The 26,526-nt window shown below is 52.0% G+C and overlaps 2 protein-coding genes across 2 annotated transcripts in view; one reads left to right on the top strand and one right to left on the bottom strand.

Moving 5' to 3' along the window:
• The window catches only part of USP31 (ubiquitin specific peptidase 31), a 34,315-nt gene extending 26,685 nt beyond the window's left edge, over positions 1 to 7,630 (bottom strand). Inside the window, exon 1 of the mRNA XM_055805290.1 lies at positions 6,902 to 7,630. Within this exon, the coding sequence (XP_055661265.1) occupies positions 6,902 to 7,495 (594 nt within the window). The 5' untranslated portion in view covers positions 7,496 to 7,630. The remainder of the gene's footprint in view (positions 1 to 6,901) is intronic.
• Positions 7,631 to 7,917: 287 nt separating this feature from the next.
• SCNN1G (sodium channel epithelial 1 subunit gamma) lies at positions 7,918 to 20,007 on the top strand. Its single transcript, XM_055806621.1, has 13 exons — positions 7,918 to 8,015; positions 8,230 to 8,560; positions 9,379 to 9,673; positions 10,078 to 10,271; positions 11,227 to 11,330; positions 11,787 to 11,950; positions 14,889 to 14,987; positions 16,207 to 16,324; positions 16,811 to 16,889; positions 16,975 to 17,032; positions 17,392 to 17,453; positions 17,655 to 17,730; positions 18,140 to 20,007. Exons 1-13 carry the CDS (start codon positions 7,985 to 7,987, stop codon positions 18,527 to 18,529), a joined length of 2,001 nt encoding a protein of 666 aa, XP_055662596.1. The 5' UTR covers positions 7,918 to 7,984; the 3' UTR covers positions 18,530 to 20,007.
• Positions 20,008 to 26,526: the final 6,519 nt, after the last annotated feature.

Genomic DNA, 26,526 nt, shown 5'->3' with positions numbered 1-26,526 from the left:
TGCTAGCAGCTACTCCCACCCTTCCAGGCTGAAGCCTTAATTAATACTGATTAACCACCTTTCTTCAACACATAAAGAGAAAGCGAAATTTGTCAAGACAACACCTTGCAGGGGTGCTGTGCGCACATGCAGTACTCCCTCCTCTGCTCTGGCAGAGCTGCCAGCAGCTCCCCAAGACAGCAGAGCACAGAGGGAGCAGGCAGAGGGCTCACAGCCAGCGCCCCTCAGCCACCTCTCCCATGTGGGAAAGGGACCAGGACACAGAGATGGGTTGTTGAGTGCTGCATTCCCAAATAGGCACACGCCTTCCCAGGCTCTTCACAGGAACACAGTCACACTGGCTGGAAGGCACCACTGGGAGTTGGTGCTGACTGCTGGGAGAATTCATCCTTATAAATAGCAGAAATCCGATTTTGTTCTACAAAAAGACCTTATTTTCTTGCTATGCTAGCAGACTGATCAGTGGGATTCAAAAGAGCAAGGGATTAAAGAGCAGGGGAATATCATAAGTATGAAGCAGTTCAGTAAAGGAGAGTCAAGAAAAGCTGTTGTAAGGGACAGACTCGAGGGCTGGGCTCGGGAGCCTCAGGAGCTCGCGCTCCAGCTGCACACCCATACCTCTCCTGCTCTCTCCCGGTTTTGCCTCAGGACCCAAGTCAGAGCATGGGCCCCTGAGACAGGGATCTGATCACTACTGCTCAGACGAGCCTCCCTGTGCACTTCAAGGATGCTGCAAAACGAACATTAATTCCACTGACTCAATGACATGCAAAAGAGTTCATTAAAACAGTGCTCTGCAGCAGTCATGCGTTCAAATGGAAGCACAAAATGTGTTTACTCTCAATCAAGTGTGGCCATTTATAAATGCTGGTGTGTAAAGTGGGGCACAGAGCAACGCTCAGATCCAATTAAGCTGCCTAAGAACAAGCATTCCCTCACCCCTTCCATGCATTGCCAGACATGACACGGTTTTCATACTTTCACCATTTGTAATTCTGTGGGAGCAGTGCAGAAATAAGGACCTTGGAGCTCAGAAGACAGAGAACATGTTTTAGCAACAATGCACAATTGCGCTTCCAGCCCCACAGAGGGTCCATCCAGCCATCAGTCCCCAGAGCTGCCTCGCAGCGGGGCAGAGCTGCTCTGCCTTGGGGTCTCTTCCCCTGCCTCCCCCTCGCCCTTCCCTCTGCTCACCTCCTGGACTTCTGGAGGTAAGCAGCCACACCACTTCTGCTTCCCCCCACCAGCAGAATCCCCTCAGCAAACCAGCATCTGACCTCCAGACTGCAGCTCGGCACTCTGCTCCCCCGGCCTTCTGGTGTACTGACTCAGATGCAAGTTTTAAGTATAACCCAGAAATCCGCAGAAAAGCCTTTGGATTTGTCATGTAGATCAGACTACTATGTTAAGGCAACCAGGATCTTGCTGCAGCAAACCCTTTACTGTGGGGTTGGGGGGGGCAGGGTGGCCGTGGTGACACAGTAAAGAAATTGTAAGGAAACATACGCAAAGAAAAAAGCAAAAGTAAAAAAAAACAAAACACACACACACAATAATGTACTTGCATCTTATTGATCATTAACACTAAAAAAAAAACTAATGTGGAAAGACTGCCAAAGACCTTTGTGATCTCAGTGAAGATAGAAGCATGCTCCAGTGTCATAATAATGATGTAGAAATCTGTAACTTGTTTTTTGTTTCAAGTAAAGTGTGTCAGTTCCAAATCCCAGAGCAGCTCTAGGACAAGTCTCCCCATTGCAATGCCAAACCTGGGAACACCTGGACTGAACTGGAACACGCACTTCAAGATCCCATGCTACTCAGCCCCACTCAAAGCCCTTTTAGATGAACACAGGAACCGAAACACCATGAACCAAGAGACCAGGGACCAGGAGGGAAGAGTGAAGGGTCCTTCATGTCCCATTCTGCCGTATCTTTGCATAAAGAGAGGATGGCCTGCTACCCACAGAAATAGTCCAGGAATAAGCAGTTGACACTGTCCAGAATAAAAAAAAAAAAGTGATAGCTGTGCTAGGCAGAGAGCAATATAATTAAATATGATCCAGGGGATCCCACTTCATATATAACTGGTCCCATTAGCAAAGGACAAGGGCTCTAGCAAGTGCAAGAGCTCATGGCTAACAGCTCCAGGTACAGGACTGAAGGCTTCCAATGTCTGAACTGCACCAAGCAGTCCCTTGCTGACAACGACTGTCATTTCATCTGCAACAGAAGGTAAAGGTACTGAGCGTGTCAACACTTTGCAGTTCCTTCATAATTCAGAGAAGTTATTTATTAATTCACAAAGAAGTGACCAACACAGTTGACAGACTGCTTGCCCCAGGTGTGGTATTTACACCAAGTGCATTTCCAAAACACAAGTATCTTGAAACTGTAAGAGTTACACACAGCTAGGATGAAATCTTATACTAAGCACAGGTTTAAAAATAAATAAACAAAAATGGAAGCAGCACTATTAAGCTTGCACAATAATCCCTGCTCTACTAACAGGGATTCTTTCTGGGTTCAGATCTAATTCTTGATAAGCCAACTCAAACAAGTTATCTTGATTTTGCCGTACACACTGCAGGTCATACAAATAAGGCAGTCTTCATCTTGTAGGACAAAAAAATGCAATCAGCACAGTTCTAGCATACAAAGGGTCTTGTTAAACATCAACATGTTTCAGTGTGCAACTGGCTTAGCTACCAAGAAAGCCTCAAAACAGAAAACAGCCTCATCATCCACAGGAGGCCAGAACTCCAAGGAAGGCAAAGGTAGAGGATTTGGGTAAGTACATACAATTTTTCAAGCCCAGTTAGTTTAAACAAAAATTCTTCTCACTTAAGACCCTCATCACCACCTCTGAGCGTTGCAGACAGATCCCCCATTACAAAAGGCGCTCTGTCCTCACTATCTGACACTTCCAGGAACTTTGCAGGCAGAATGGGACAGCTCCCTGGAAAAAAACAAGCCCGAAGCACAGCTACTGCCTATACAATAGATGTTTGTCACCATTGTCACACCATCACAAAGGGGAAAGAGGAAGCACAAGCTGCAATATTGGCCCTCATTATGAAAGCAGCAGCTTTGTTTAGGCAGGAACATAAAAACCACTGAGCAATCGGAAGAAAAAGATCGGTAAAACAAACTGCAGATGAGCACAGGACCAACAGGAAAGCCATCCAAAGCAGAGATAAAAAACAAACATCCAACACCTCTGCCACGGTGCTCCCGTACCTTCTCCCTGGGAAGGGCTGCCCGGGCTCTCTCCTGCTCCCAGCCCCAGAGCTGCTACGCAAGGAACCAAATCCCTCTGCTTCCATGTCCCAGCCATTCCTTTCCTGACCTTTTCCTATTGCTACAGCCTTCTGCACCTCCTGCTCCCCAGCCGCCTCCTGCTGCTCCTCCAGCCCCTGCGAAGATGTGCCTCCCCACTGCCATCACCTCCTGCCAGCTCAGCCGCAGCAAGCAAAGCATGCGTCCCTGGGCAGCAAGCACCTCCATGACAGGAACAGCAGAAGATACACACAGCTTTACCTACAACTCCCACCGCATTCCAGTCACAGACAGCAAGCACTCCCGAAGTCTTCCTTGGTGCCCTATCCCCAGCAGATCCTTGTCCCAAGGATAAGCCATCACAAACAGTTTGGAGAACACTCCATACAGATCCACGCTGCAGACTGGGAAGAAAAAAAATCCTTAAAAATTTTTTTTCTCGTGGCAGAAAGAAGTGCCAGGTTTAAAATGCAGAAACTGGCAGAGTTCCTTGTGCTTCAAGCAGATCTGACCAGAGATGATGTGCTAGCCACTGCCTGGGTGAACACCTCACCTCCCCTCACCATGCACTGGCTGTCTTGCAAGGCTCTCTCTCAGCCCTGCAAAAGACAAACCATTTTATACAAACTGCTTGTTTTAATTGCATTTGCCTTGTTTTTAACAGCAAGACTATATGATTCATGAACTGTGAGATGGGTTATTTCTTGAAGACTAACCTAAAAAGAGAGAAAATTCTATCAAGAAAAAACAACTAAGGGTAAATGCATCTTGAAACTCGCTCCCTCAAAGGCCTCTGTCCACAAGGACTCAGAGAGACAATCTCCTAGAAAAGAATTTCCTCTGCCCCAAGAAAAAAAGCCTACAAATATAAGAACGAACAAGAAGATAAGTATTATACTTTATCCCAAAACATGCTTAGTGCCTGCAGATAAGTATTTAGGAATTGGGAATTGCCTTTGCCCAGCTATATTCAGTGCCAGAAGAGGGGAAAAAAGCAAAAAAACCAGCACACATGGATTTCTAAGCATGCTGGTTAAACAGCTTTTTGACTACCAAATAAATATTACTGTCAATAGCTGTTACTGTTGGAGTAAAAGCGCAAAATGACTCTCCTGAAAACACTTTTCACCATTAAAAACAATTACAGCCATTCAGATCTAGAACGTTACACCCTCTATCCAAAACAAGCCTGAGGGGTTGCTTTTCTTGTTTTGGGGAGAAGCAGTAGTTTCCAGAGTGAAAACGCCAACTTTCACTTTTCTCAAATCTACGCCTGTTGTTTACATCTTTAAATTAACTGTGCTGCAAATCTGCTGCTGAAAAAAATTTAATTAAGAACACTGAATTTAATAACAGGTTCAGGCTACTTAACTGTCTTTAGAGGCGTTAATTTACCATTCTAAGTAATTGACCCCTGTAAGGAAGCAGCCGAGGACTTGATGTAATGGCAAAGTCCTTCCAAGTAAGATGTAGGCTGTTGGCATTGTTTAGCACTGAACAGGAGCTACTGGGACAAGATCCCCCACAGCAAGATGCTTTATAAAACCCTCCAGGGGACCTAGCGGGCAGAAGATTGATGGGCTCCAGCTACATCAGCAACAAGTAGAGGAGCGTTCACTTACCATTAATGATGCCTGCAAATAAGCAAAGAAAGTTCCGCTATAAAAAAAAAAAACAACAACCCTTGCAATATGGCCTTAATTTAATCTACAGACCCATTTCTCTTCCTCCTGTCACTCTTATCTGAACACCTCTACCACAGGCCTGCATCAACAACATATCTTGGCCAGAAAGTGGTCTGCTTTCCCCTTTGATTTTATCAGTTACACTGGCAAAAGATAATTCTGCTTTCCAACCTTTTATTCCTGCTATTACTCAGGAGAAATCCACAATTTTTTCTCCTGCCAGAACAACTCTAGTGCAGCAATGGACTATGATAAAGGTGAGGGCCCTGCAGTGCCACCAGGACTGGGTGCACCAAAACAGCATCCGAAGCACTCCTCCATCAATAAACACTCCTGAAAACACCTGCTGCACATGGTCCCTACCCAACACCTGTGTGGCCACCTGTGCCAGGCACCCTCAAGAGAGGACAGGCACCCTCACTCCAAAGGCAAACAGCTAGGCTCCCCAGGGAACACCCCTACACGGCTGTGGGTAAGGGTGGACGCAACCACCTGGAAACACAGGAGAAGCAAAGTGAGGGGGTGCCGGCCCTGTGTCAGTCCAAACACCTCAGCATAACAAAGACCACTGACACCTCAGAGGAGCTTTTCAGACATCCCACCATCCAACAGACACCAAGGGAGTGCAGACCAGAGAGACAGTACCCACTGCCCTACCTGCTCCTGCACCTCATCTGAACAGAGGGCAGAGAGCCCAGGAACGTGCAAACTACATTTCTGCCGTACTTTCATGCATCTATGCATTCCCTCTCCAACTCACTCTGCAAGAAAACTCCCCTAAAGCAAAGGTCTTTAAGTTAATGGTTTGGAAGCCACCTCCTACCCTCTCATTCTTTCACACAGCCAAACAGTTTTATATGCCAGGGAACTGCTGTCACAACAAAACCTCACAATATTCTTACTGTTTCAAGAAGCAAGGCAGGCCTGGAAAGCTTTTAAAACAGTTGTGTCTTACTTCATCCAAAAGCATTGCAGGGCATCTTTAAACCGTAGGTGCAAAGGCCATGCCCTCTGCTACAGCAATTCCTGGGGCAAGCGCAATGCCCACAGTGGTGCAGAGCACTACACAGCGGGGCAGGGCAGGAGCCAGCACTGTTGGATCAAACCGTGGTGCGAGGGCCCCAGCGGGGAGAATGCCACGGTATTAAACACAAGTTAGTACAAGCAGGAGGTTATGACCTTGTACTCCTGAAGTGCGTTCCCCAAATCAGCCCAAACTCCCAAGTGCTTCGGGAGACGGTGGGGCACAGCTCCCAACAGCCTCCTCCTCCTCCTCCTCCCATGCACGCTTATGGCTCCAGCGCCGCAACAACAATTAGTTGCAACTTTTCTAACGGCAGCAAGACAAAGCTATGAAACAGCAAAATGGACGCTTTCACCAGTAAAAAGCAGCAGAGCCATCAGCCAGCTTTCAACACCTTCAGTAAGGCAGGCAGCGGTGGCACCTCAACTGCAGGCACTCAACTGCAGGCGCTTGCCCACCACGGCTGACAACGGGAGCACACTGTCCCTTGGCCACACGCCGCCACCGCCTGGGGTCTGCCTCTCCAGAAGGACAGCAGCAAGCCCGAGCAGCTCTCCAGAGCCCCTGGCACGCAGCTGGCAAGGCCAGAGGGCTTTTGACATGGTACAAGCGCCAGGACCGCGACGAGGCCCTGCCACGCCCTGAGGAGCGGAGCCACTGGGCGGCCTGTGGCGTGACACCTCTGCACTGGTGTCACCGCCGGCGTGGGCCGGGCAGCCGCTCCCACCAGCCCCAAGTGCTGCAGGCAGGCCAGGGGCACCGTTGGGCCATAGCGGGCCCAGGCCGAGGCAGGCAGGCGCCCAAGGGCCACCACCGAGCAGACGAGGCCTAGCAGGTGCGGCCGCCTCACGCTCGGCCTTCCCACCTCGAAGGGGCGAGGCAGCTGCCCCCTCCGGCCGACGGCCCCGCTCACCTTGAAGTCGCGGCTGTGCTGCGGGGTGTACTCCAGCGTCCAGAGCGCCCGCACCAGCTGCGCCAGCTGCTCGGTGACCTCGCCGGGTGCAGGCGGCGGGCCGTCGGCAGCGGGGCTGGGGGCGGCAGGGGGTGGCCCGCCGCGGAACTGCTCCAGCGCCAGGAACTCGGCGAAGAGCTCGGTGTTGCTGAGGCACTGCAGGATGGCGTTCATGAAGCAGGTGTTGCCGTGGTTGCGCAGCCCCGCCACGCCAGGCACGGCCTCGGGGCCGCCGGCGGGCCGCGGCGGGGGCTCGGGGCTGCGAGGCGGGCCCGGCGGGAAGCAGCTGCCCAGGCCGCCGGCCGCCTGCGGCGGGGGCAGGCGCGGGGCGTGCGGGCCGCGGGGCTCGGGCTCGCTGCTGTAGTGCGAGAGGGTGGAGAGGGTCTTCAGCACGCGGCTCATGAACCCCCCGAGCGACCGCCCGGACGGGGACGAGGCGGCGGCCGGGGCCGAGCCGGCGCCGCCGCCCGCCGCCCGGCCGCGGAAGAGCCGCTTGCTGAAGGAGCGCTTCTCCTTGGCGCTGCCGGCCGGCCCGGGGCCGCTCACCCGCGACATGGCTGCGCGGCGCAGCGCACATCCCCGCCCGGCCGCTCAGCCCGCCGGCCGCCGCATCCCGCCCGCCGGGCCGCAGCCGCCGCGGCTCGCCGCCTCACGGCGCCGCCATGCAGCGGGCGGGGCGGAGCGCGCCGGCACGTGACCGCGCCGCCACCTTAGCGACGGGCAGGCGCCGACGCAGCGCCGCCATCTTTGCTGCTGGCACGGCCGGCCGGGGCGGCACCGCCCCACCCCGCCGGCACCGCCCCGTCCCCGCCGGGACGGGAGCGGGCTGGCGCCACGCCGCGCCGTGCCGCCCACCGGCGGGCCCGTGGGGCTCTCGCTGGCGCTCGCTGCGACACCCTGCCCGCTCCTGCCGGCCCCGGCGGCCGCCGTGGGGCGGCGCTGCGCGGCCACCGAGCGGGGGGCGGGGCGGGCCGGGGCGGGGCGGGCCGGGGGGTAGGGGCCGGGGCGGCCGCCCGCCGTCCCCATCGGCAGCGGGAGCGCGGCATGGCCCCGCCGGGACCGGAGGGCGGCCGAGGTGAGGCGAGGCGCCGTGCCTCGCAGGACGCTATTGCCCCCGGGACGCGCCGCTGTGGGGCTGAGAGCCTGCCGGTGCGGGGGGGGCCGGGCTCACGGCTCGGTACCGGGGGAGAGCGGGGCCCCCCCCAGTGCGGGGGCGGCTCCGGCGGCGGGAGGGCGCCGGGCCCCCCGGCCCCGGCCGTGCTCAGGGCCCGCGCTGTGTCTCCCCACAGCTACCGCCGGTGCCATGGCCCCCGGGAAGAAGATCACGGCGCGGATCAAGCGGACGCTGCCGGTGAGGGGCCCGCAGGCGCCGACGCTGAGCGAGCTGATGCGGTGGTACTGCCTCAACACCAACACGCACGGCTGCCGCCGCATCGTTGTGTCCCGGGGCCGCCTGCGCCGCTTCATCTGGATCCTGCTGACCCTCAGCGCCGTCGGGCTGATCCTCTGGCAGTGCGCCGAGCTCCTCATGAATTACTACAGCGCCTCGGTCTCCGTCACCGTCCAGTTCCAGAAGCTGCCCTTCCCCGCCGTCACCATCTGCAACATCAACCCCTACAAGTAAGGCACGGGGGGCGCTGGCGGGAGGCCGGCCCGGACACCCCCCCGCGGCGAGCCCGGCACCGCGCTGGCAGCCCCGCGCCGCCCCCGCTGCTCCGCCAGCCCTTCCCAGCCGCGGGGTCTCCCTCGGCGGCGCCCCGGGTAGCGCCCACCTCTGTGCTGTGCCCGGCACACCGGGTTACCGTGGCGCCCCTCGGCTGTTGCCTGCTGAGCGAGGCTCAGTCGCTTCAGCTTGCCGCTCCAGACAATGCCCGGGCAGCTCCGTGGTTCTCTCCAAATTCCCTTCTTCCCGGGACCAAAGTCCCAGGATTGCAGACAACGGTGTCTGCCAAAGAATGGGAAGGGAACATCCGTCGCCTCTCTGTTGCCTCCTTCTTTCCTTATAGGATGCTTTGACGTTATCAGTCAACAGTACTTTTTCTCCTGCCAAATTACACTTTACATCGATATCTGTTCTGCTGCCAGCTACCCACCCTGGTCCCAGCAGGTGATCCAGCTCTCCAGTGCCTCTTGGCATAGGTGCAGAAGTTTTATTTCCACGTGCTCTGCCTCCTCGGGTTTGCTAACACAGCCTCCAAGGGGCTTGGGAATCTGTGAGGACTTTCTCTGTATTCGCCCTGCTTTGCTTCCTATGGTCCACTCTGAGAACTCTCCCTGGGCATAGCTATGGTAGTATGTGGTAGTAAGAGGTCGATGCGAGCCCGTGACAAAGATTTCTGTCCTGAGCAATGAGATTCGCAGCACAGCGGCCAAAACGCTGCAGCGAGGTGGTGGGGTGAGATGGGACGTCACTTTCTACCATGTTGTCTCCAATGCAGGTACAGTTCCATGAAAGACTATTTATCTGAATTGGACAAAGAGACAAAAAAAGCTTTGGAGACTTTCTACGGATTTTCAGAGGGCAAGTCCAAGGTGCGCCGGTCAGTGGGTGAGTGGAACAGCACAGGGAGTGACTTCTTCAAACAGATCCCTCTGCTGAAGTTTGAGGACTTCTCTAGGACAGCAACTGACCTTCGCAGTGGCCACAAGAGGAAAATAGAGGGCAGTGTCTTTCACAAGGATTCGTCCATAGTGAACTCTGGGGATTCAAATGATATCATCGGCTTTCAGCTGGTGAGTGTCACTCTTCCTTGGCCAGCAAGTTCCTTGTGGGGCAACAAAGGGGTGTTCTGGGTTGGTATCCCTCCAGCCAGTTTTACTGCTTGCTTAGGTGGCTTTATTCCATCTGCTCTTTCCCCCGTGCAACCATGGCTGCCTGTGGATTCGTCCCCGGCACCGTGGAGGAGAAACACCTTCCTGAAGTCTGCCCAAAGAGACTCGGTGCCTCCCGTGAGCTTTGCTTTGGGCCTGAAATACTTGATCATCTTAGCCCTGCATGAAGGGTCTTTGATGCCCCTTTGTGCCACTGTAACTTCATACCTGGTTATTACTGCGGAAGAGAAACAGTATCACACGTGCCTTGTAGAATACAAAATTTCATTTCATCTGAAACACTTTTTCCCCTTTGTAATTATCAGTGCGATGCAAACAACAGCAGTGAGTGTGCACTTTATACATTCAGTTCTGGTGTTAATGCTATCCAAGAATGGTACAAGCTGCATTACATGAACATCATGGCACAGATTCCCCTGGAGACTAAAGAAAAATTGAGCTATTCTGCTGATGACCTGCTACTGACATGTTTCTTTGATGGCCTATCTTGTGACAAAAGGTCAGTGCCTGCCAGCTTAACAGGTTATTTCCAAGATATGTAATATATAGGAACTGAATATTTGGTATTTGCAGCAGAATATTTGGTAATTCCAGCAGGAACCATTTCCATATTTAAATGAAGGCAAACATTCGCGTCTTTATGAACTTTGATTGATTATGCTCTTTAATTTCGTTTGTCTTCGTGTTCTGCTGTCCACGTTTCAGTTAAACCTTTTTTTTTTTTTTTTTTTGGCAGAATCAAATCTACCTGCTTACTGTGGCAGTACAGTTCTTGTGTGTCCGGGTAGCAGGGGAGTCATCCCTTCATACTAGGGGTAGCAGCAGAGTTCTCCCATGCAGTTGTGAGGATAAGATGGCACATGTACACGGGTTTAGCGGTTTTCCCACTGCCATGCACAAAGCAGGCTGTGCTGTAACTCATTACTGAAGGCATTTTGTGTCTGTAATCACACAAATGCAGAACGTCTTTTCTTGGAATGAGGACATTTGCTCGAGTGGGAGGGGGTATTCACAGGAAAGACAGGACTCTGCTTGAATCACAAGGGTGTGTCCTCAGCCTCCCCAGCGTGACAGTGGCTCTGACATCTTTTCTAAAAAAATGAAGATTTGTGTTCCTTTAGGCACTTGGCTGTCAAATGAGAGGACTTTGTCGTGTTCCCCCACCACCTTCCTGCTAGTTCTGTAAATCTGCTTCCCCCAACCTCTCAGCCCCCATTCCCACATGAAAACCTCCTAAACTTTTAATTTCCTCAGGCTATTAAACCAGATCATATTTCCATGTAGTTTAAAGATATTAAAAGATCCACACTTTCAGCAAAATAAATTGCTTGGGGGTGGGGGGGCCGGGAAGAAAGGAAACGCCTAGTCCTGCTATGTCTCTGCCAAAACAACATCCCCCAGCCTGCCGATTTTCTCGCTGCAGAGGGCAATGTAACAGTATTTGCTTCTTTCAGGCACTTCACTCGTTTCCATCATCCCCTGCATGGCAATTGCTATACCTTCAACAGCGGAGAAAACGGGACGATCCTCAGCACCTCCACGGGAGGCAGCGAGTACGGTAAGGGAACTGAGTTTACAGAGGAACTATTCGATAACAAGCGGTTCAGCGAACTGGATCCTACTGGAGAGTGATTGATGTGTTGGCTCTAGATTTGCAAGCTGATTGGGGAAATGCTTGTTTGAACTAGTGCAAACTATTGCCAGAGAATACAAAGATAATATCATTGCATCACTAATGTTTTCCATCTGAAATGACTGCTTCTCAGTTATATAACTTTTAGAGTAAGTGTCCCCGTAGAACGTGGTTGAAATTATTTGTTTGCTGTACTTGGGACCGCAGAGGGACGTTACTTGCTGTGAGTGTCTCAGTGTAGCTCTGCAAAGGCTTTGCTTGATTGTTATAGTTCTACTTAAGTGCAGGTAACATTAAATAAACTGTGCTGTTCTCCCAAACCAGAAAAATTGGCTCTGGCTTCCGGTGTAACTCTGCTCCTACCTTGTCTCTGTTCTTCAGGATTGCAGGTTGTTCTGTATATAGACGAAGCAGACTACAACCCCTTCCTGGTGACATCCACAGGAGCCAAGATCATTGTCCATGACCAAAATGAATATCCCTTCATTGAAGACATTGGCACAGAAATTGAGACCGCAGCGGCCACCTCCATAGGAATGCACTTTGTGAGTGACAGCAATCTTGTTTCCAGGTGCTCAGCACCATTTCCTTGAAACAGATGTAAATATCAACCAATATGATGTTTGAAGATATGATGTTTGAACGTAGCCAGCAGCTGGAAGGCATCTAATACCTCACACCTGGGCAGTGAAGTGCCCCAAGGAAAATCCTGTGATAGCACTGTGGAAAAGCAGGTCTTTATAAACCAGACAGCTATTGGGATTTTGTTTGTTCTCTCCTTCCTCCAGCCCCTTGGCTTCCAGGGGATTTTTGTTTGTTTGTTTCACAGCAAAATCCACAACCACAGAAATGTGTTGTTAAGTGCCTCGTTTTTCTTTAGCAATAAGCAGAGAGTTTGCATCCCACACAGGTTACATACAGGGCACGGGGGAAGAGAATGAGCTCGAGCTGTGGGTAACACCTGTTAGGGTCAGGTCTGTAGAGACAACTGCAGCACAGCCCTTTTAACTGTTTTGGGGGCGTAAGTCTCATTTTGCTGAGTTTCTGCTATCCCAGCTGTAAAAAAACCTCGTGGGCAGTGACTGCCTTTGCCAGCTTAGCGAAGCATCTTGCTGTTGCTGTCAGCCAGGGCAGGGAGGGCTTCAGCTCCAAATTTACCCAATTAGTGTAGCACAGACAAGGCATTTGACCCAAGGGGCTTCTTTCTGTGGTGGAGAAATGAAAGCGGTGCCATCTGGCAAGCCAGACTTTCCCCTTTCATCTGGATAGGCTGTTAAGTGAGCATTTTAGTTCTGCCTTTTCTTCACTGATGGTTGAGTCAAATGCATCAGCCACCCTGCTTATCTGTCCTGGCTGGGTGTGCCAGATCTAGATAGTTCATGCATTAGAAAAGACATTAAAAACAGGGCTGATGGTTTTTAAAATGTGCAAATAGTTAACTATCTTCCAGCTGTCTGGAAAACTGTGGCAGCAACTGCTTGGACTAAGCGGCTGTGATAAATGTTACCTAACAAACAAAAAGTGAATAGGAGGTATTGAAACCAGAAGGATGTAAAGGAGGCAAAGTCTCGCAAGACTGTTCTTTATAACTCTTACACCGCACAGGAGAAAGTCACTGCAGGCAGAGTCTCAATATTTAATGTATTGTTTTCCTGGCACAGTAGATTTGGACTGTTGCATGTAATATAAAAAAACAAGATGACCATATCTCGGTGGCTATGTTTAAAAGATTTGGCATGAGGAAGTGATCTGATTACACCATAATGTAACAGCCGACGTAGAAGCTGGACATGATTTCTGGACTCAAAACAAAAGCTGATGATCACTGTACTGCCAGTGAAGGGATACTCCAGAGAGCCTGCCAAGGGGGGTCGTGGTTGTCAGGACAGGGCTGCAGCACCCAGGTGCTGGATCAGTCCTTGTACCCGCATGCAAGTACATGAAGGAGGACACAGCAGACGTGTGCCACACACACCGCTGCTCGCTACAGGCTTGAGGGTGGCAGTCACAGTTTCCCAATTCGAACGTCAGTGTGTAGGTTATCGCTCACGTATTTCTGCTGTGTACTAGGACTTCTCCCCCCGCCTCCAAAAATATTCCAAGATGTTTGGAATGCAAACAAGGCATTGCTTGGTAGGAGTTTCAGTGCTTTAGTTAAATATTTAGTTTGGAAATTATTTCAGTACCTGAATGAACAAGTAAGCTTTTGTAGGAGTATAAGCCATGACAAAAAAATTCTATACAAAGGATCCATCATCTGCTGAAAGATACAGCAGCAAACTGAGGCAGGTGTCCTGGCATTAGACTGTCGGCGGAAGCTAAAAGCATATTAAAAGCTGGTTTCATTCAGTTTTCAGAAGTCATCCATCTCTGATATTGAAATCCCATATTTCTGTGTTGCCTCCAAAGAGAGATCTGAGCATCCTCCTAAAAGACCTGACTTGCCCCATACATGCCCATAGCCTTCTATTGCTGCAGACGAAAATGGTAATGCTCACTATCAGGCTTGACCCAGTAACCTGTAGATCTATAGTCAGTGCCTTAAAGGTAAGCAGGCATTTCTCAGGTTCCTACTAAATTGATCCTTTGTAGGTATCAGCCCCTAATTTTAAACTCTGTAGATGACATTTCTTGTGGTTTCAGGCCACTTTCTTTGTTATGAAGTGGATAATTACTGCAGAAAGATAGTAAGAGTTTAGGGCTGAGTGGGTAAGGCAGCCTGCAGGAAGCAGATGATGTAGCCTGAATCAGGTCTTGTGCATTTGAGGTCCCAGCCCTGGTTTCAGCAGACCTTGCAGGCACAAGCACTTGACATTTCAGAGCTCTTTTCTCTGGGCAGAGACTGCAGAACAGGAAAAGGTGTTAGCATTCATCATAGAAGAAAGGTCAAAGCAGTACCTGTAAAAAGTCCTGAAGGAGATAACAAGCATCTGATATAAAGTGATTTTAGAGGGGTGCCATTGAGTGCTAGTGGAGCCTCAAGTGCTGTTTTACCCATAGAACAGGAGCAGCCAATGCAACAGCAGCTCAGGAAGGTGTGGGTCTTCGTCAGAGCAAAGCAAAAAAAAACAACCAACAAACAAACAAAAAAACCAACCCCCTTTCCAACAAAATGCAAATATATATCCAGGATAAATGATGCATAACCTCTAGGACTTTACAATGAGAGAAAACATATATAAATTACTCTGCTTTGAAAAATTGTCAGCATTATGATTATACCATCTTGGCATTCCTGCAGAGGTTTTCAACAAAGACAGCAGGTAATCCAGCCAAAGCAGTGTTTTAGGAAATAGGTATTACCAAAAAAACCCACCTTGTTTTGGCAAGTGGTTGACAAATCATTTGAGATGGCAAAAGGTAAACATGCTCTTCAAACCCACCCCATCACTTACAGTTTCAGAATTGTGATGAACTGCCACTAAATCCTTTGGTTTCTTTGTGAATTCCAAAACCCAAGGTTTGTTCTTTTCTGGTTCTCAGACTCGGTCTCGCAAGCTGAGCAAACCCTACAGTGACTGCACAGAGACTGGTGCTGACATACCAGTAGAAAACCTCTATAACAAGAGCTACTCACTCCAGGTAAATCTGTTATATATATTTTTTTACCAGTCGCTTGAAAACTACCTTCATATAAACCTTTATAATATTCCTGTAGTTCAAGATCTGAGATTGTGACTAGTCCAGGCATAGGGTCACTGCTTTTAACCACTGATGTAAAATATCACAGCACTTTTCAAAATCCAAGTTTTATTCTTAAGTGGTTGATGTTTGAAGTTCCCTTAGGCGCCCTGTTAGATAAAGGGAGAACATCAGCTCATTAGGCAATTTTCAAGCAATGTGAGACTGGAAAATATTGGCCAAGTAAATGTTGCAGCTTAGTAACCCTTGAAGCCAGAAATTGTGACCTTTAGGACTCCAAGAATAACAGATACCATCTAATCAGTATCCAGATAGCAGGATGTTTGTTTACAGAGTAAGTTTCCACTAATTTTGCATGGTTTCTGTAATTGCGTCCTCTTGGAGAGTGTCAGTTGTTCTGGCACTCTCCACTTGAAGAATTGTAATTATATTAGCTGCTGCCTACTGCAAAGCCTGTGGCTAGGCTGGGTTTTTATTTTATGGGGTATTATACCTGAAATCTGCTGTGATGTATTGCCAGGTAGGATCACACAGACATTATCTCAGGTTTTTAATAACACTACTTCACCGAAACTCAGTGCTCAGGAAGGCTGGGACTGGGACCAACAGGCTTGATGACTGGGATTTCAAAAAGAGAAGTTCAGTTCCTGCTTGTTCCAGCTGATTAAGTGTTTTAGCGCAAAACACTGACTCTATCACGCTATAAATCCTTACAACTTCAGGTCTCCAAATATGCACTAACACAATTTGGTCGAAGCTGTGAACATTTTCACCAGTGAGTCACTTCCCACACCTAGTTGTTGATTCATGGACCGCATGCCGTGGTAGACAGAAAACCTCCTCCTTGGCTGTGGAAAGAGCAATAGCAACACTGAAGCTTTTGGTGTCTATAAGAGAAGTGGGGGCATTCACAGAAACCACCTCTGGGAGGAGGTTATATTCTTATTTCTTGCACTAGAGCCTAAATCCTCCACAGCACTTTCTGCCTGTATTTGTATTCACTAACAACAGAGCGTGAAGGCCCAGAGAAACAGGGTTCCCATCTTACCGCTACTATCATAAACAGAGGATCTTTTTAGGTGCATATGAGCCTGGACCTTGGTGCTGCAGAAGCACAGCAGACTGTGCTTCTCACCAACTCCTGGTTTATCTCCCCCAGATCTGCCTGCACTCCTGCTTTCAGAAGGCCATGGTGGACTCGTGTGGCTGTGCCCAGTATGCGCAGCCCTTACCTGCTGGGGCAGAGTACTGCAACTACAAGAAAAACCCCAACTGGAGTAAGTATTCAAACACCTCTCGCACTGCACGTGCCTCAACTACCCGATGTGAGCCACATCCGTCCACAGCACGATCCCTGGCCAGCACAGCTCTGCCTGCACCCAGCACCTCCCCAGCCACGCAGTGCTCTGGGAAGAGGCAAATCTGCCTTAGCCCACTTAAGACCCCATACTGCAGAGCCTTAAACTGCCTCTCTTATTTAGATTGACTTGTTTCTGACGGTTGTCCTTATTGCTTGTCATCTGTGCACACCACAGAAGCGTCAATGGAAGACTTGACCGGGTGAGGCAATTGTTTGTGCCTACAGCAAGTGACAACCACTTCTCAGAGTATTTTGCAATATTTATAGTGTAAATCTTTTTATTCCTACCACATAGGTGATGGCCACAAAGGCTACCTACACCCCAGAAGCTCCACCGCAGCACAGGTAGCAAAAGATCATTGCTTTTCTTTCCAGCTTCCCATACACATGTCCTTTCTTGCAGTGTACTGCTACTACAGGCTGCACGAAAAGTTTGTGAAGGAGCAGCTGGGCTGCCAGCAAATCTGCAAAGATGCCTGCAGGTAAGTCCTGCCCACAACCAGAGATAAAATGCTGTGTGTGCATGGGAGTTCAAGCTCACAATTGACAGCCTGTCTCTCTCTCCAGCTTCAAGGAATGGGCGCTCACCACCAGCATCGCCCAGTGGCCATCCACCGTGTCAGAGGTCAGTTCCTAATTACACTCCGCTGTGACAGCAGCATGGCATAACAAGGCATTAAATAAACCCGGCAGTTCAGCGCAGAAGCAGTGGGGCCCTGGGGTATTCATTAGCACTTCGATGATGCTCCTCCCAAAAGCTGGGTTTGTAACATCCAGGTTAGGGCTTCCCCTCCAGGAGCTCACCATTAAACTAAAATTTGGCGTGTGGGATGGGAGATCACCTCGGAGACAGGTGGCCCATCACATGCATTCAGTTCTGGCACCCACACTGGTCCAAGGAGCTATGGAGCGTGAGCGCCATTTCTGAAGGATTTCTACACAAGCACACACAGCTATAGCAGTATTTTCTGTCATGTTTTCCAGGACTGGATGCTTCGAGTTCTCTCTTGGGACAAAGGGCAAAAAATCAACAAGAAACTGAACAAGTAAGTTTCCATGTATGTGTTTCTAGCTTGCACCTCAAGCTCAGATATAATCTCAGCAGCCCTAATGATGGCAATTGAGGAAAAAGCTCCCTTAGAGCGGCCCAGCCCTACTGGTCCAACTGGTTATTTGCATAGTTTTTCAGTATGTTTCATGTTATTGTTTTACTAAACCCTCAGCTTGCCTTCTGTTTCTCTTCTCAGGACGGACCTTGCAAACCTCATGGTGTTTTACAAAGACCTGAATGAGAGATTCATTTCAGAGAATCCTGCCAACACAGTAAGCGAGCGCAGCATGTCCCTGCTCAGCCCCAGGAAGACGTGGCTCTTCCTCCCAGACAGGCTGGAAGTTTTTGTCTGGCCAGAGAAGTGGTCCCATCCAGGCAGGGGCAGGAAACTGTTCTTGGACAGTGCAACCCAGGGCGCCCAGTCCTGCCCTTTTACCTGGGGCTGCTTTTCTAACTGTCCAGCCCCAAACCCTGCACCGGGGCAGCCTGAGGGCTGCCCGAAGTAACTGCAGCAGCAGAGGATAACACAGGCAGCAGAGGAAGGACCTGCTGCATTTAGTAGTGCTCAGGAAAGCCTGGGTGCCCTAGCTTGGCACAGCCTCCCTGCATGCCATAACCGTGCCGTGGATGTGTGCCTGGCGCCCACAGGAGCCAATAACCTTGTGCTCTCTTCTCTTCCAGCTTGTCATTCTTCTTTCCAACTTCGGAGGCCAGCTGGGCCTTTGGATGAGCTGCTCAGTTGTTTGTGTCATTGAGATCGTCGAGGTTTTCTTCATTGATTCGCTTTCCATCGTCATGCGGCGCCAATGGCAAAAGGCAAAGAAATGGTGGAACGACCGCAAACGGGACCGGTCAGGGAAGGCTCCACAGGCCAGTGATCTGGAGAGGCAGGGCCACGACAACCCCGTCTGCATGGATGAGGACCTGCCCACCTTCAACACCGCCCTCCGCCTGCCGTTGCCACAGGATAACCCCTTGCCCAGGACTCCCCCCCCCAATTACAGCACTTTGCGGCTAGAGACTGCCTTCACAGAGCAGCTGCCCGATACGCTGGAGGCTGGGCAACACTGACGCCTATTTATCCACCCATCCAGGTGCCAAAATAAGAGGTGGGTGCTGGATCCACGTGTCCAGGGGTGAAAGGCATGCATCCAAATGAGCACTGAAGGGCTGTCGGGTCAGACCCTTATTCAGGGATTGAACTTGCAGTCAAAGCTTCTCTGAGCAAAGCTCAGACACAAAAGCCAAGGGCTCAGAGACATTAGGAATTTCAAGCAGCATCAATTCTCAAGTTAATCACTGCAGGACGTGGCTGGAGCAGGATGTGGCACTGAGCTGGGATGTCTTGCCAGACAGAGGCATGCATTAGCAACCAACTGCACACACCCCATTATATGCGGGCAGGAATTACTCCACAGCGGAAGATTGATGCCACATGGAGTATTTATGCTAATTGCTCTCTGCTGTGTGGCTTGACTTGTGGGAAAAACCCAGGGCTTTCAGGAATGTAGCATGACATTTGTAGGAAGGGGTATGACAGAGGTCTGGGAAGAGCACAAAATGGATAAAAGGAAAGCTCTTAAGCTGAATTTTGATTAGGAACCTGATTCTAGAGGTGGCCTGAAGAGCTCCTTGTTCTGAGATGGAAAGATAGGATAGCCATAGGTGTGCTTGTAGAGCAAGTTATTACACAGAACTTAAGTCATCCCAAAAGAATCACCTGAAAAGGGCATGAAATCTAATTCAGATCACAATGATGAACTGCATACTCTGCAAGCTTATTTCATTTAACATCACTTAACCGGGCCATTAAACACCACCTCAGAGGAGCTCGTTAAACAGCATGTGGCCTTGGCCACACGTGACTTCCCAGAAACCCTCAAAGGGAGCTGGCTGCTCTTCCTGCTCAACCCCAGGCAAGGAATTCCCTCCTGCAGCCCCCTGGCTCACCACCCCGGCTGCCTGCCCCGGTGAGGGGACGGAGCCACTCGGAGCTGCCCAGGGCTCTGCATGCAGCCCTGAAAGGAGGCGGCCAGAGGATACATCTGCCCCACTGGTGCGTCACCCACATTTCATATGCTCCCTCCATTCGATGGTACTGCATTAACACCTGCATTTTACCTCCTGTGCTACTTCCATCGCTCCAGATCCTCCCAGTGCTGTGGGCAAGCTGGAGGCTGCTGCCTGCACCTGCCAGGGGCTTGTGGAGAGACCTGGGCACCCAGGTGAGGTGGCAGCACCCTCCCCCTGGCTCCCAGCCCTGCACCTGACTCCTACCATTGCCAATTTTTGGCTGCCTAGAGCACGCTGTATAGATGTTGAGGATGAATATAGCCTACACTGGGTTGGCTGCTTAGGGTTCTATAGAGCAAGAGTGATTCAGGGCCTGTGTGTGTTTGTGTGTGTCAAAGTTTTTCTTTTCCTTTCGCTTTATAAGCTTATTTTATTTAGGACAGTGAGAATCCAGAAAGGTTCTTTAATGTGCAATAAAACATATTTTAACTGAATTATTTAAATAGCTGATAAACGGAAAAAAATAAAGATATATTTTTGAATAACTGCTTTGGTTTGGGTTTTTTTGGTGGGTTTTTTTTTGTAAATCAGGGATAGGCGAGTTACTTCCTTGCAGGCATCCTAAGAGATTATGAGACTTGCCTGTGCCTGCCCTGGGGCTGCCAGGTGCTGAGCTCCTCTGCAGAGGTCCGGTGTGTTGCAGGCTGCTGCTAGACCTGGCTGTGGAGTAGGGTGGGGGTGCAAGCGTTTCAGAAAGCAGCATTAGCCAGCAAGGTGACTGAAGGTGCTGGAACCTCAGGTGTCCCCAGGCAGTTCCACTCCTGGACAGTCCCTGGGAGACTGCAGGAGAAGAGAACGGGGTTTGCTCTGCCTCAGAGCCCTTTCTCTAACACGGAGAAAGGTGCCCAGTGCAAACCATTCCTTGTCCCCATCACCTCTCGAACACAGCAGCAAATAACATTGCTTGTTCCACTGGACTTGCCCCATTTGCAGCAAAACGGACCCAGAGAAAAACAGCTGCTAGTGCAAGCCAGGGCCACCTCCCCGTTTGCACTGCAGGCATGAGCTGTCGCGAGAACAGCGGTGGTAGAAACAGCAGCAAACTTCAGAGCCAGAGAACGTCTTACAAGAACCTCCTTCCTTGCCCATTTGTTGGTCCTTTATCCAGGAGCTGGTTTGGCTCAGTGACACCTGCCTAAGGCCCTTCAGAGGCAGAGCTGCTGGGGTCCGTTCTGCTTCCACCCCCTCAGAAGCACAGCCCCGATGTACATTGCAGGAGCAGGGACACCCCCCTGGGTGATGTTCGTTGCTTTTTCCCAAGCAAGCAAGCACTGCCAAGCGGGACATAACCACGATTCTTCTGTTCCTCATCTGTACCTGCGTGTGCAGTGGTGCTTGACAGAGTGCAGCTCTCCGGGGGACTGCAAGGTTCGCTCCCTGCTGCTTGCGGGCGGTGCCAAGGGGGGCTGTAGGGTTGCAGCTCGCTGCTGAGCCTGCTCACACAGGGCTTCCTCTTCCTCTCAGGCTGCTCAGGTGATTCTGCCCAGCTCCCAGCAACCCTCTAGCACCAACAGCTGGATTCAATCCTGCAATCACCTCCTGGACAGGGAGAAAACTGCCCACAGCTGCTGCCCAGAGCATCATGCTGCACTCGGCTGCCACAGTCAGAGAAAGGGCTGGGGGCTGGTGCAGCCCAGGACCAGCCGAGGGGACATGGCTTCAGAGGGCAGCTGTGTCCCCAGCGCTCCTCAGCAGCCACGCTTCCCACCACAGCAGCAGCCAGAAGCTGTGTCGTGCAGATGCCGCAGGCTGGTTCCTGAGTCTTGCTTTGGGTGCCGGAGGATTTGCCACACAGACAAAGCCTTCCAGTAATGCATTTGCTAGAGCAAAGCCAGACCTTGGTGAGGGCTATAAAGCAGATGATGCTTCAAACAGTGGTTATTTTAGAAAGCCTTGTATTTTTAAAGGCTTCACAGGGCAAAACAAAGGCTTTCTAAAATAAAAAGTTTTGAAATAAACTAAGTGGTGACAATCCTGCAAGAAAGCCATAGTACTGATGGGTCAAACTTCATGCCCGGCAACTGCAGTTCTAATAAGGAAAATATCACCTGGTTGAGAGCAAGGCTGCCCAAGTGCCCGCAAGGCCCCTCTGGTCAGTAACCCAGGGCGCGTGTCCTAACAGGCGCTTTTTGGCAGGAACATTCGCTTTAAACTCTGGAAAAGCACAGGTTTATGTAGGTGCTTTTTGCATTTCCTTCTCGGGGAAGGCGCAGCACCTTTTTTGTTTGTATGAATAATCCTCAGGAGGCAGAAAGCCATGGAGTAGCTACAGAAATGGATTACTTCATCGTGGATTAAACACGGAACTCTACTGAACTCTTGACTCATCTTAAACACAGAAAACTACCTGGAATAGTATGAGAATCAGGTCTGACACATGCTAAATATCATGAGCTCAAAGTGTCTGAGAAACTCAGCTTGGCGTTTATGGGAACACCAGGCAGCAAAATGTGTGGTTTGGCAGTACCCCCTCGGCCAACCCCTCCAGCTGGTGCTCCGAGGGTCAGGTGGGAAGCCTGCTCTCTTCCCATGGGGACAGCGTTCCCAGGAGACCCATGGGAGCCCGACCAGCCCCAGGCAGAGCAGAGGCAGGCAGCCCCCCACTCACCCCCCAGCCCTGGGATAGACCTGCCTCTCCCTACCAGACCTGGCCGTGGCCACACGTGCAGCCTCTCAGGTGGGGATGACGATGCCCCCAGCCCCACAAACCCACAGCTTTGGCTTCATGGCACTGCAGGGTACCCAAAAACATGGTGAAGGTGCAGGCAGCATCGCAGGCACTGTGCTGCCTCTGCACCAGGGCGAAAGCCAGGCTAGGGAGGGGTGTTGAAACAAACCTGCAGCAGGCAGGTGCCAGTGACTCACTGGGAAAGGTGCATGCCAGGACCAGCCCTTTGGAGGAGAGGAGGTGCAGCGGGAGAACCTCGCTCAGCTCTTCTGCAGCTCCCAGCAGTAGCCACTGCCAGGACAGGAAAAGTGTGGGGTGATGGAGGAGCTGCCGAGCAGGGGGAGGCTGCTGAGAAGGAGGAAAATCCAGCTGCACAGAGAAGGTGCCTCTCCCAGTGGGTGATGCCCAGACAGAAATGGGGTTTGCAAACACAGGGAGCCTGCCAGTCCTTCTCCGTCCTGCTGGGAACGGGCACCTCTGTGCATCGTGGCATGGAGTCTGCTGGCCATGCCCAGCACCAGCTTTGCTTCACTTAATACACAATTACCCCATAACAGCCTTTGGAGCATGGACCAAATTTGGGGTTTTTTTTCCAAAAAATCTGTCCAGCCCACCCTAAGGCAAACAGCTCAGCTGTTTTGCCTGTGAGCATCTGATTTCTGTGGTTTCTGCCCTGACCCACTGCCACCCCCCAGGGGAGCACTGCAAAGGCTGCACAGGTTGTCCTGCCCCTTCAAGCAGTTTGGAGACTTGTTTGTCCAAGCTTTGGTGGAAGCACAGAGCACACACCAGTCCTGCTGCTGGCCTCGCCTGCTGGTGGCTTTCCCAGTGCTCCCAGCTGCTTTGGCACACGGGTGCACACACCTGCTGTGAAAATCGTGAAGAGAGGGGCAGCTCTGCAAACTCCGGTTGCAGTAGTGGGACTTGCTGCTTAAGTACTTTTGAGAATGAAAACTGCTGGGCAAAGGCTTTTCCTGGGTGGAAAGCAAGACTCTCACCCTGACTCTGCTTGTTTCACTGCTTGGCATGAACAGGCAGCACAAAAGTGACTCAAGGACAGGGAGGCCAAACACAGGGAGGATTTGTGGTTTCCCTGTCAGACAGAATTTCACCTCCTAATCCAGAAAAAAATGGGAGCATCAAACCTCCCAGTCAACTGGGATGAAAAACCTGTCCAGGATGTGACAATGAACAATAAGTCCACATCTGAGACCCAGCCCGACACCATCCCAACCCCAGCAGGCCAGGGCAGCCCCATGGGGACAGCAGCCCTGGGGATGGCAGCCAGGAGGGTGACTCCAGCCACCCTCGGCGCGAAGGGATGGCTGCCCAAAGCTGCTCCCAGCAGATGCAGCAGGGCAGCACCCACGGGGTTAAAGGCTGCCCAGCCCCTGCCCGGGCAGGATGACTTTGCAGTGGTCCACAAACAGGTTTGGGAGTTAAATGCCTCATTAATGTAAATGGGGCTGAGCTGGGAAAAGGCATCTCCAGCACATGCCTATGGAAAACCATTCCAGGCTCGCAGCCTCCCTTGTGCCCTGCAATAAGGCGCAGCTCTGGGGCAGCAGGGGCAGGACTGGAGACTGTGGATGTCTTAATTTTACCCTTTTACCTTCAGGGCAGGGTGAGCCAGCTCTGTAACTATCCAGAGACTTCTCCTGAGACACCCATGAAGGAGCTCGCAGGGCTACGGCAGCTCTGCTGCTGCTGTGCTCTCCCGTCAGACCTCCCGGGAAACACCCAAGTGAGGGGCTCTGCCTTGCGAGAGCCCACCCGTGCCTCCCACTCACCCGAAGCCCCATGGGCCAGGAAATCGGTGCTAGCCCACCAGCAGCAGCCGCAGCTGCCACCAGACCCCATGGCCCACCAGTGACACACTAAAGCACCAGGCGTTCTCGACACGCAGCGGGGTCTTCCCTCTGCTTGGAGCTGTGGGCAGAGCCTCCGCGCAGCACTGCTCCTGGGGCTCAAACCGGCTCGGGGGGCTGCGGCGGCCGGGTGTGTGATACAGAAGGTGCCAGCAGGTGGGTACTTTATTGTACAAAATCGATGCCTTGGCTTGGAAATCCCACTGCCCATCCGGGGTGACACCACAGCGGTGAGCACCACGTGGCTGGAGCTGGGGCAGTGCCCCACAGCAGATGCCAGGTCTGAGCCATCCCCACCAGCCCAGTCTGTGCCTTTGCAGAAGCGTTTTCAAGCAGCCTCAGCCCCAGGAGGGCTGCCAGGAGCCAGAGCATCCCCAGCACAGGCCCAAGCCATGGCAGTGCCCGAGTGGTTTCAGGCAAGCGTGAGTCAGAGGCAGACCCACAACTGCAGAAGCTGCCCTCTGCAGTGACATGCCATGGCACAGCTCCGGCACTAATCCTGACGCCAGCATCTCCCTGTGAACTGGATGGACCGGGAGGTGCGGAGTCATCGCCAGTTCCCCACGCCTCTGCCGGCACATGTGGGTAATACTGTCAGCAGGGCTGGGCAAGTGGCACTGGTCGCGGCTGATGAACCCTGGGAAGAGTGAGAGTCAGGGTGAGTGTGACCGATGGCTGAGGAGGGGAAGGAGAGAAGAAATCCCAGGCCAGGCTGGGCAATCCTGTTCAAGAAACCAGACTTCCCTGTGTGCAGGGGGAACCTGGAGCTGCCACTATGGTTGTGGGGCAGCGCTGGTCCTGGCGGTCCCCACTGCTTGCCATGTCTCCTGGTACCCCACACCGTGCCAGCAACTCAGTGCCACGCTGCTCCAAGGGCAGCACCAGCACCAGCCCTCTCCTCTGCCAGACACCCACGAGCGCCCACCCAGCTCTGCCCACTCGCCCGCCCGACCCCACCAGCCCCACACCAGGATGTGCCGGTCACTCGCCAGGCAGGGGCTGCCAGGTGCGCGGCTGTGCTGGCCGGCCCGCGGCCGCACCATCGCTCCCAAAATGAGCACTGCTCTGCAGCTCTCAGCACCGCATGCACAGGGGGTTCGATGCTTTCTGAAACAACAGCACAATTACCCAGCCGCATTGCTCCAGAGCAGCTTTTCCCTTGGGAATGATGCTTTCTGGCAGCAAAGGCAACCCGATCCCTTGGAGTTTTGTATGAAATCTCTTTCCCCATCTGTCCCCCTTCTTCCAAAATGCAAAGGCTCTTCTCCCACATCCCAATCATCCCAATCATCCCCTCATTCTACTCCAAAGCACATGAGAGGGCACTCCATTCATCCCACTGATCCTTCTGCAGTACAGTGGGGGCTCAGGGTGCCCCAGCCCCGGAGACTGGGGGGCGGTGGGGGTGGTGGGCAGGGGCTCTGCCGGCGGCCCCCGCTGCTCAGGGCGGAATGCCGTGCGGCGGGTTCCTGCAGCAGCCGGCCATGGCCACGCTGCACCCAGGCTCTTCCCTTCGGCCAAGGCAGGAGCAGCCGCGGGCTTGGGGCGCTGACCCCGGCAGCCATGCCTGCTCCCCAGCCCGGTTGCAACACAGCCTGAGGTATAAACAGGGAAACACACCCACCCTCGAGGCCGCAGACAATGTGTTCCTGGTGTTTTGTCCTCTCTTGTATCATCACCCATGCTCTGGCACGTTCCTGTAACACTCCTGCACTGCCTCATCTTTCCCTGTCTTATGCTCCTGCCTCAGTTTCCCTTCCAGAGGGAGCTGGGTGGGAGCCACATCCCTGCGCTGCTGGACATGCAGGCAGGCTGCCAGCCCTGAACAGCTTCCCATGCATGCTCCCCCCAGCACCATGCCCCACGCCACCCCTGATGTCATTTTCATCCTAGCAGCCTTGCCATCAGGTGCTGTTCCCAAAAGCAGCAGGACATGAAGCACAAGAGGGGACACTCACCAGCAAAGCCTCTGCCAGGCCAAGTGACACAAACCAGTGTCATCCCCAACCTGCCTGCCTCCTCCCCACCTGAGAGCAAACTCCAGGCAGCTGAAGAAGCCCATGAAGAAGCTATGGGATCACTCGTCTCCTTCCACTCATGCATTTTGTACAAATATGTTTCTAGAGATGGAAAAACGGGTGCGTTCACTAGATTTATTCACCTGCAGTTTAAAACATGCCGCAGTCCCAGTGGAGCTGTGATCACCATGAAGTGTGGCTAGGTGCAGGTGCTGGCCAGAGCCACGGTGAATCATGTTTGTTTTCACGGCAGCTTTTGCTGTGGTACCTTCCTCCCTTGGGTTTTAAGACCTTCTCACCCAAGTTTACATAATGAATCCTGAGAGGTACAAACTGTTCCCCTGGATAATCACAAAGGGTAATCATCCCCACTCTTGTTCTTGTTATAAAAAGTCATCGTCACAAAATATTTCACATTTCTGCTGGAACGTGGGAGAGGAC

Source organism: Falco peregrinus, chromosome 5, assembly GCF_023634155.1.
Source record: "Falco peregrinus isolate bFalPer1 chromosome 5, bFalPer1.pri, whole genome shotgun sequence".
In the NCBI taxonomy this organism is placed as follows: Eukaryota; Metazoa; Chordata; class Aves; order Falconiformes; family Falconidae; genus Falco; species Falco peregrinus.
Note: the sequence above shows the minus strand (reverse complement) of the source record. Positions and strands in the feature narration are given on the sequence as shown.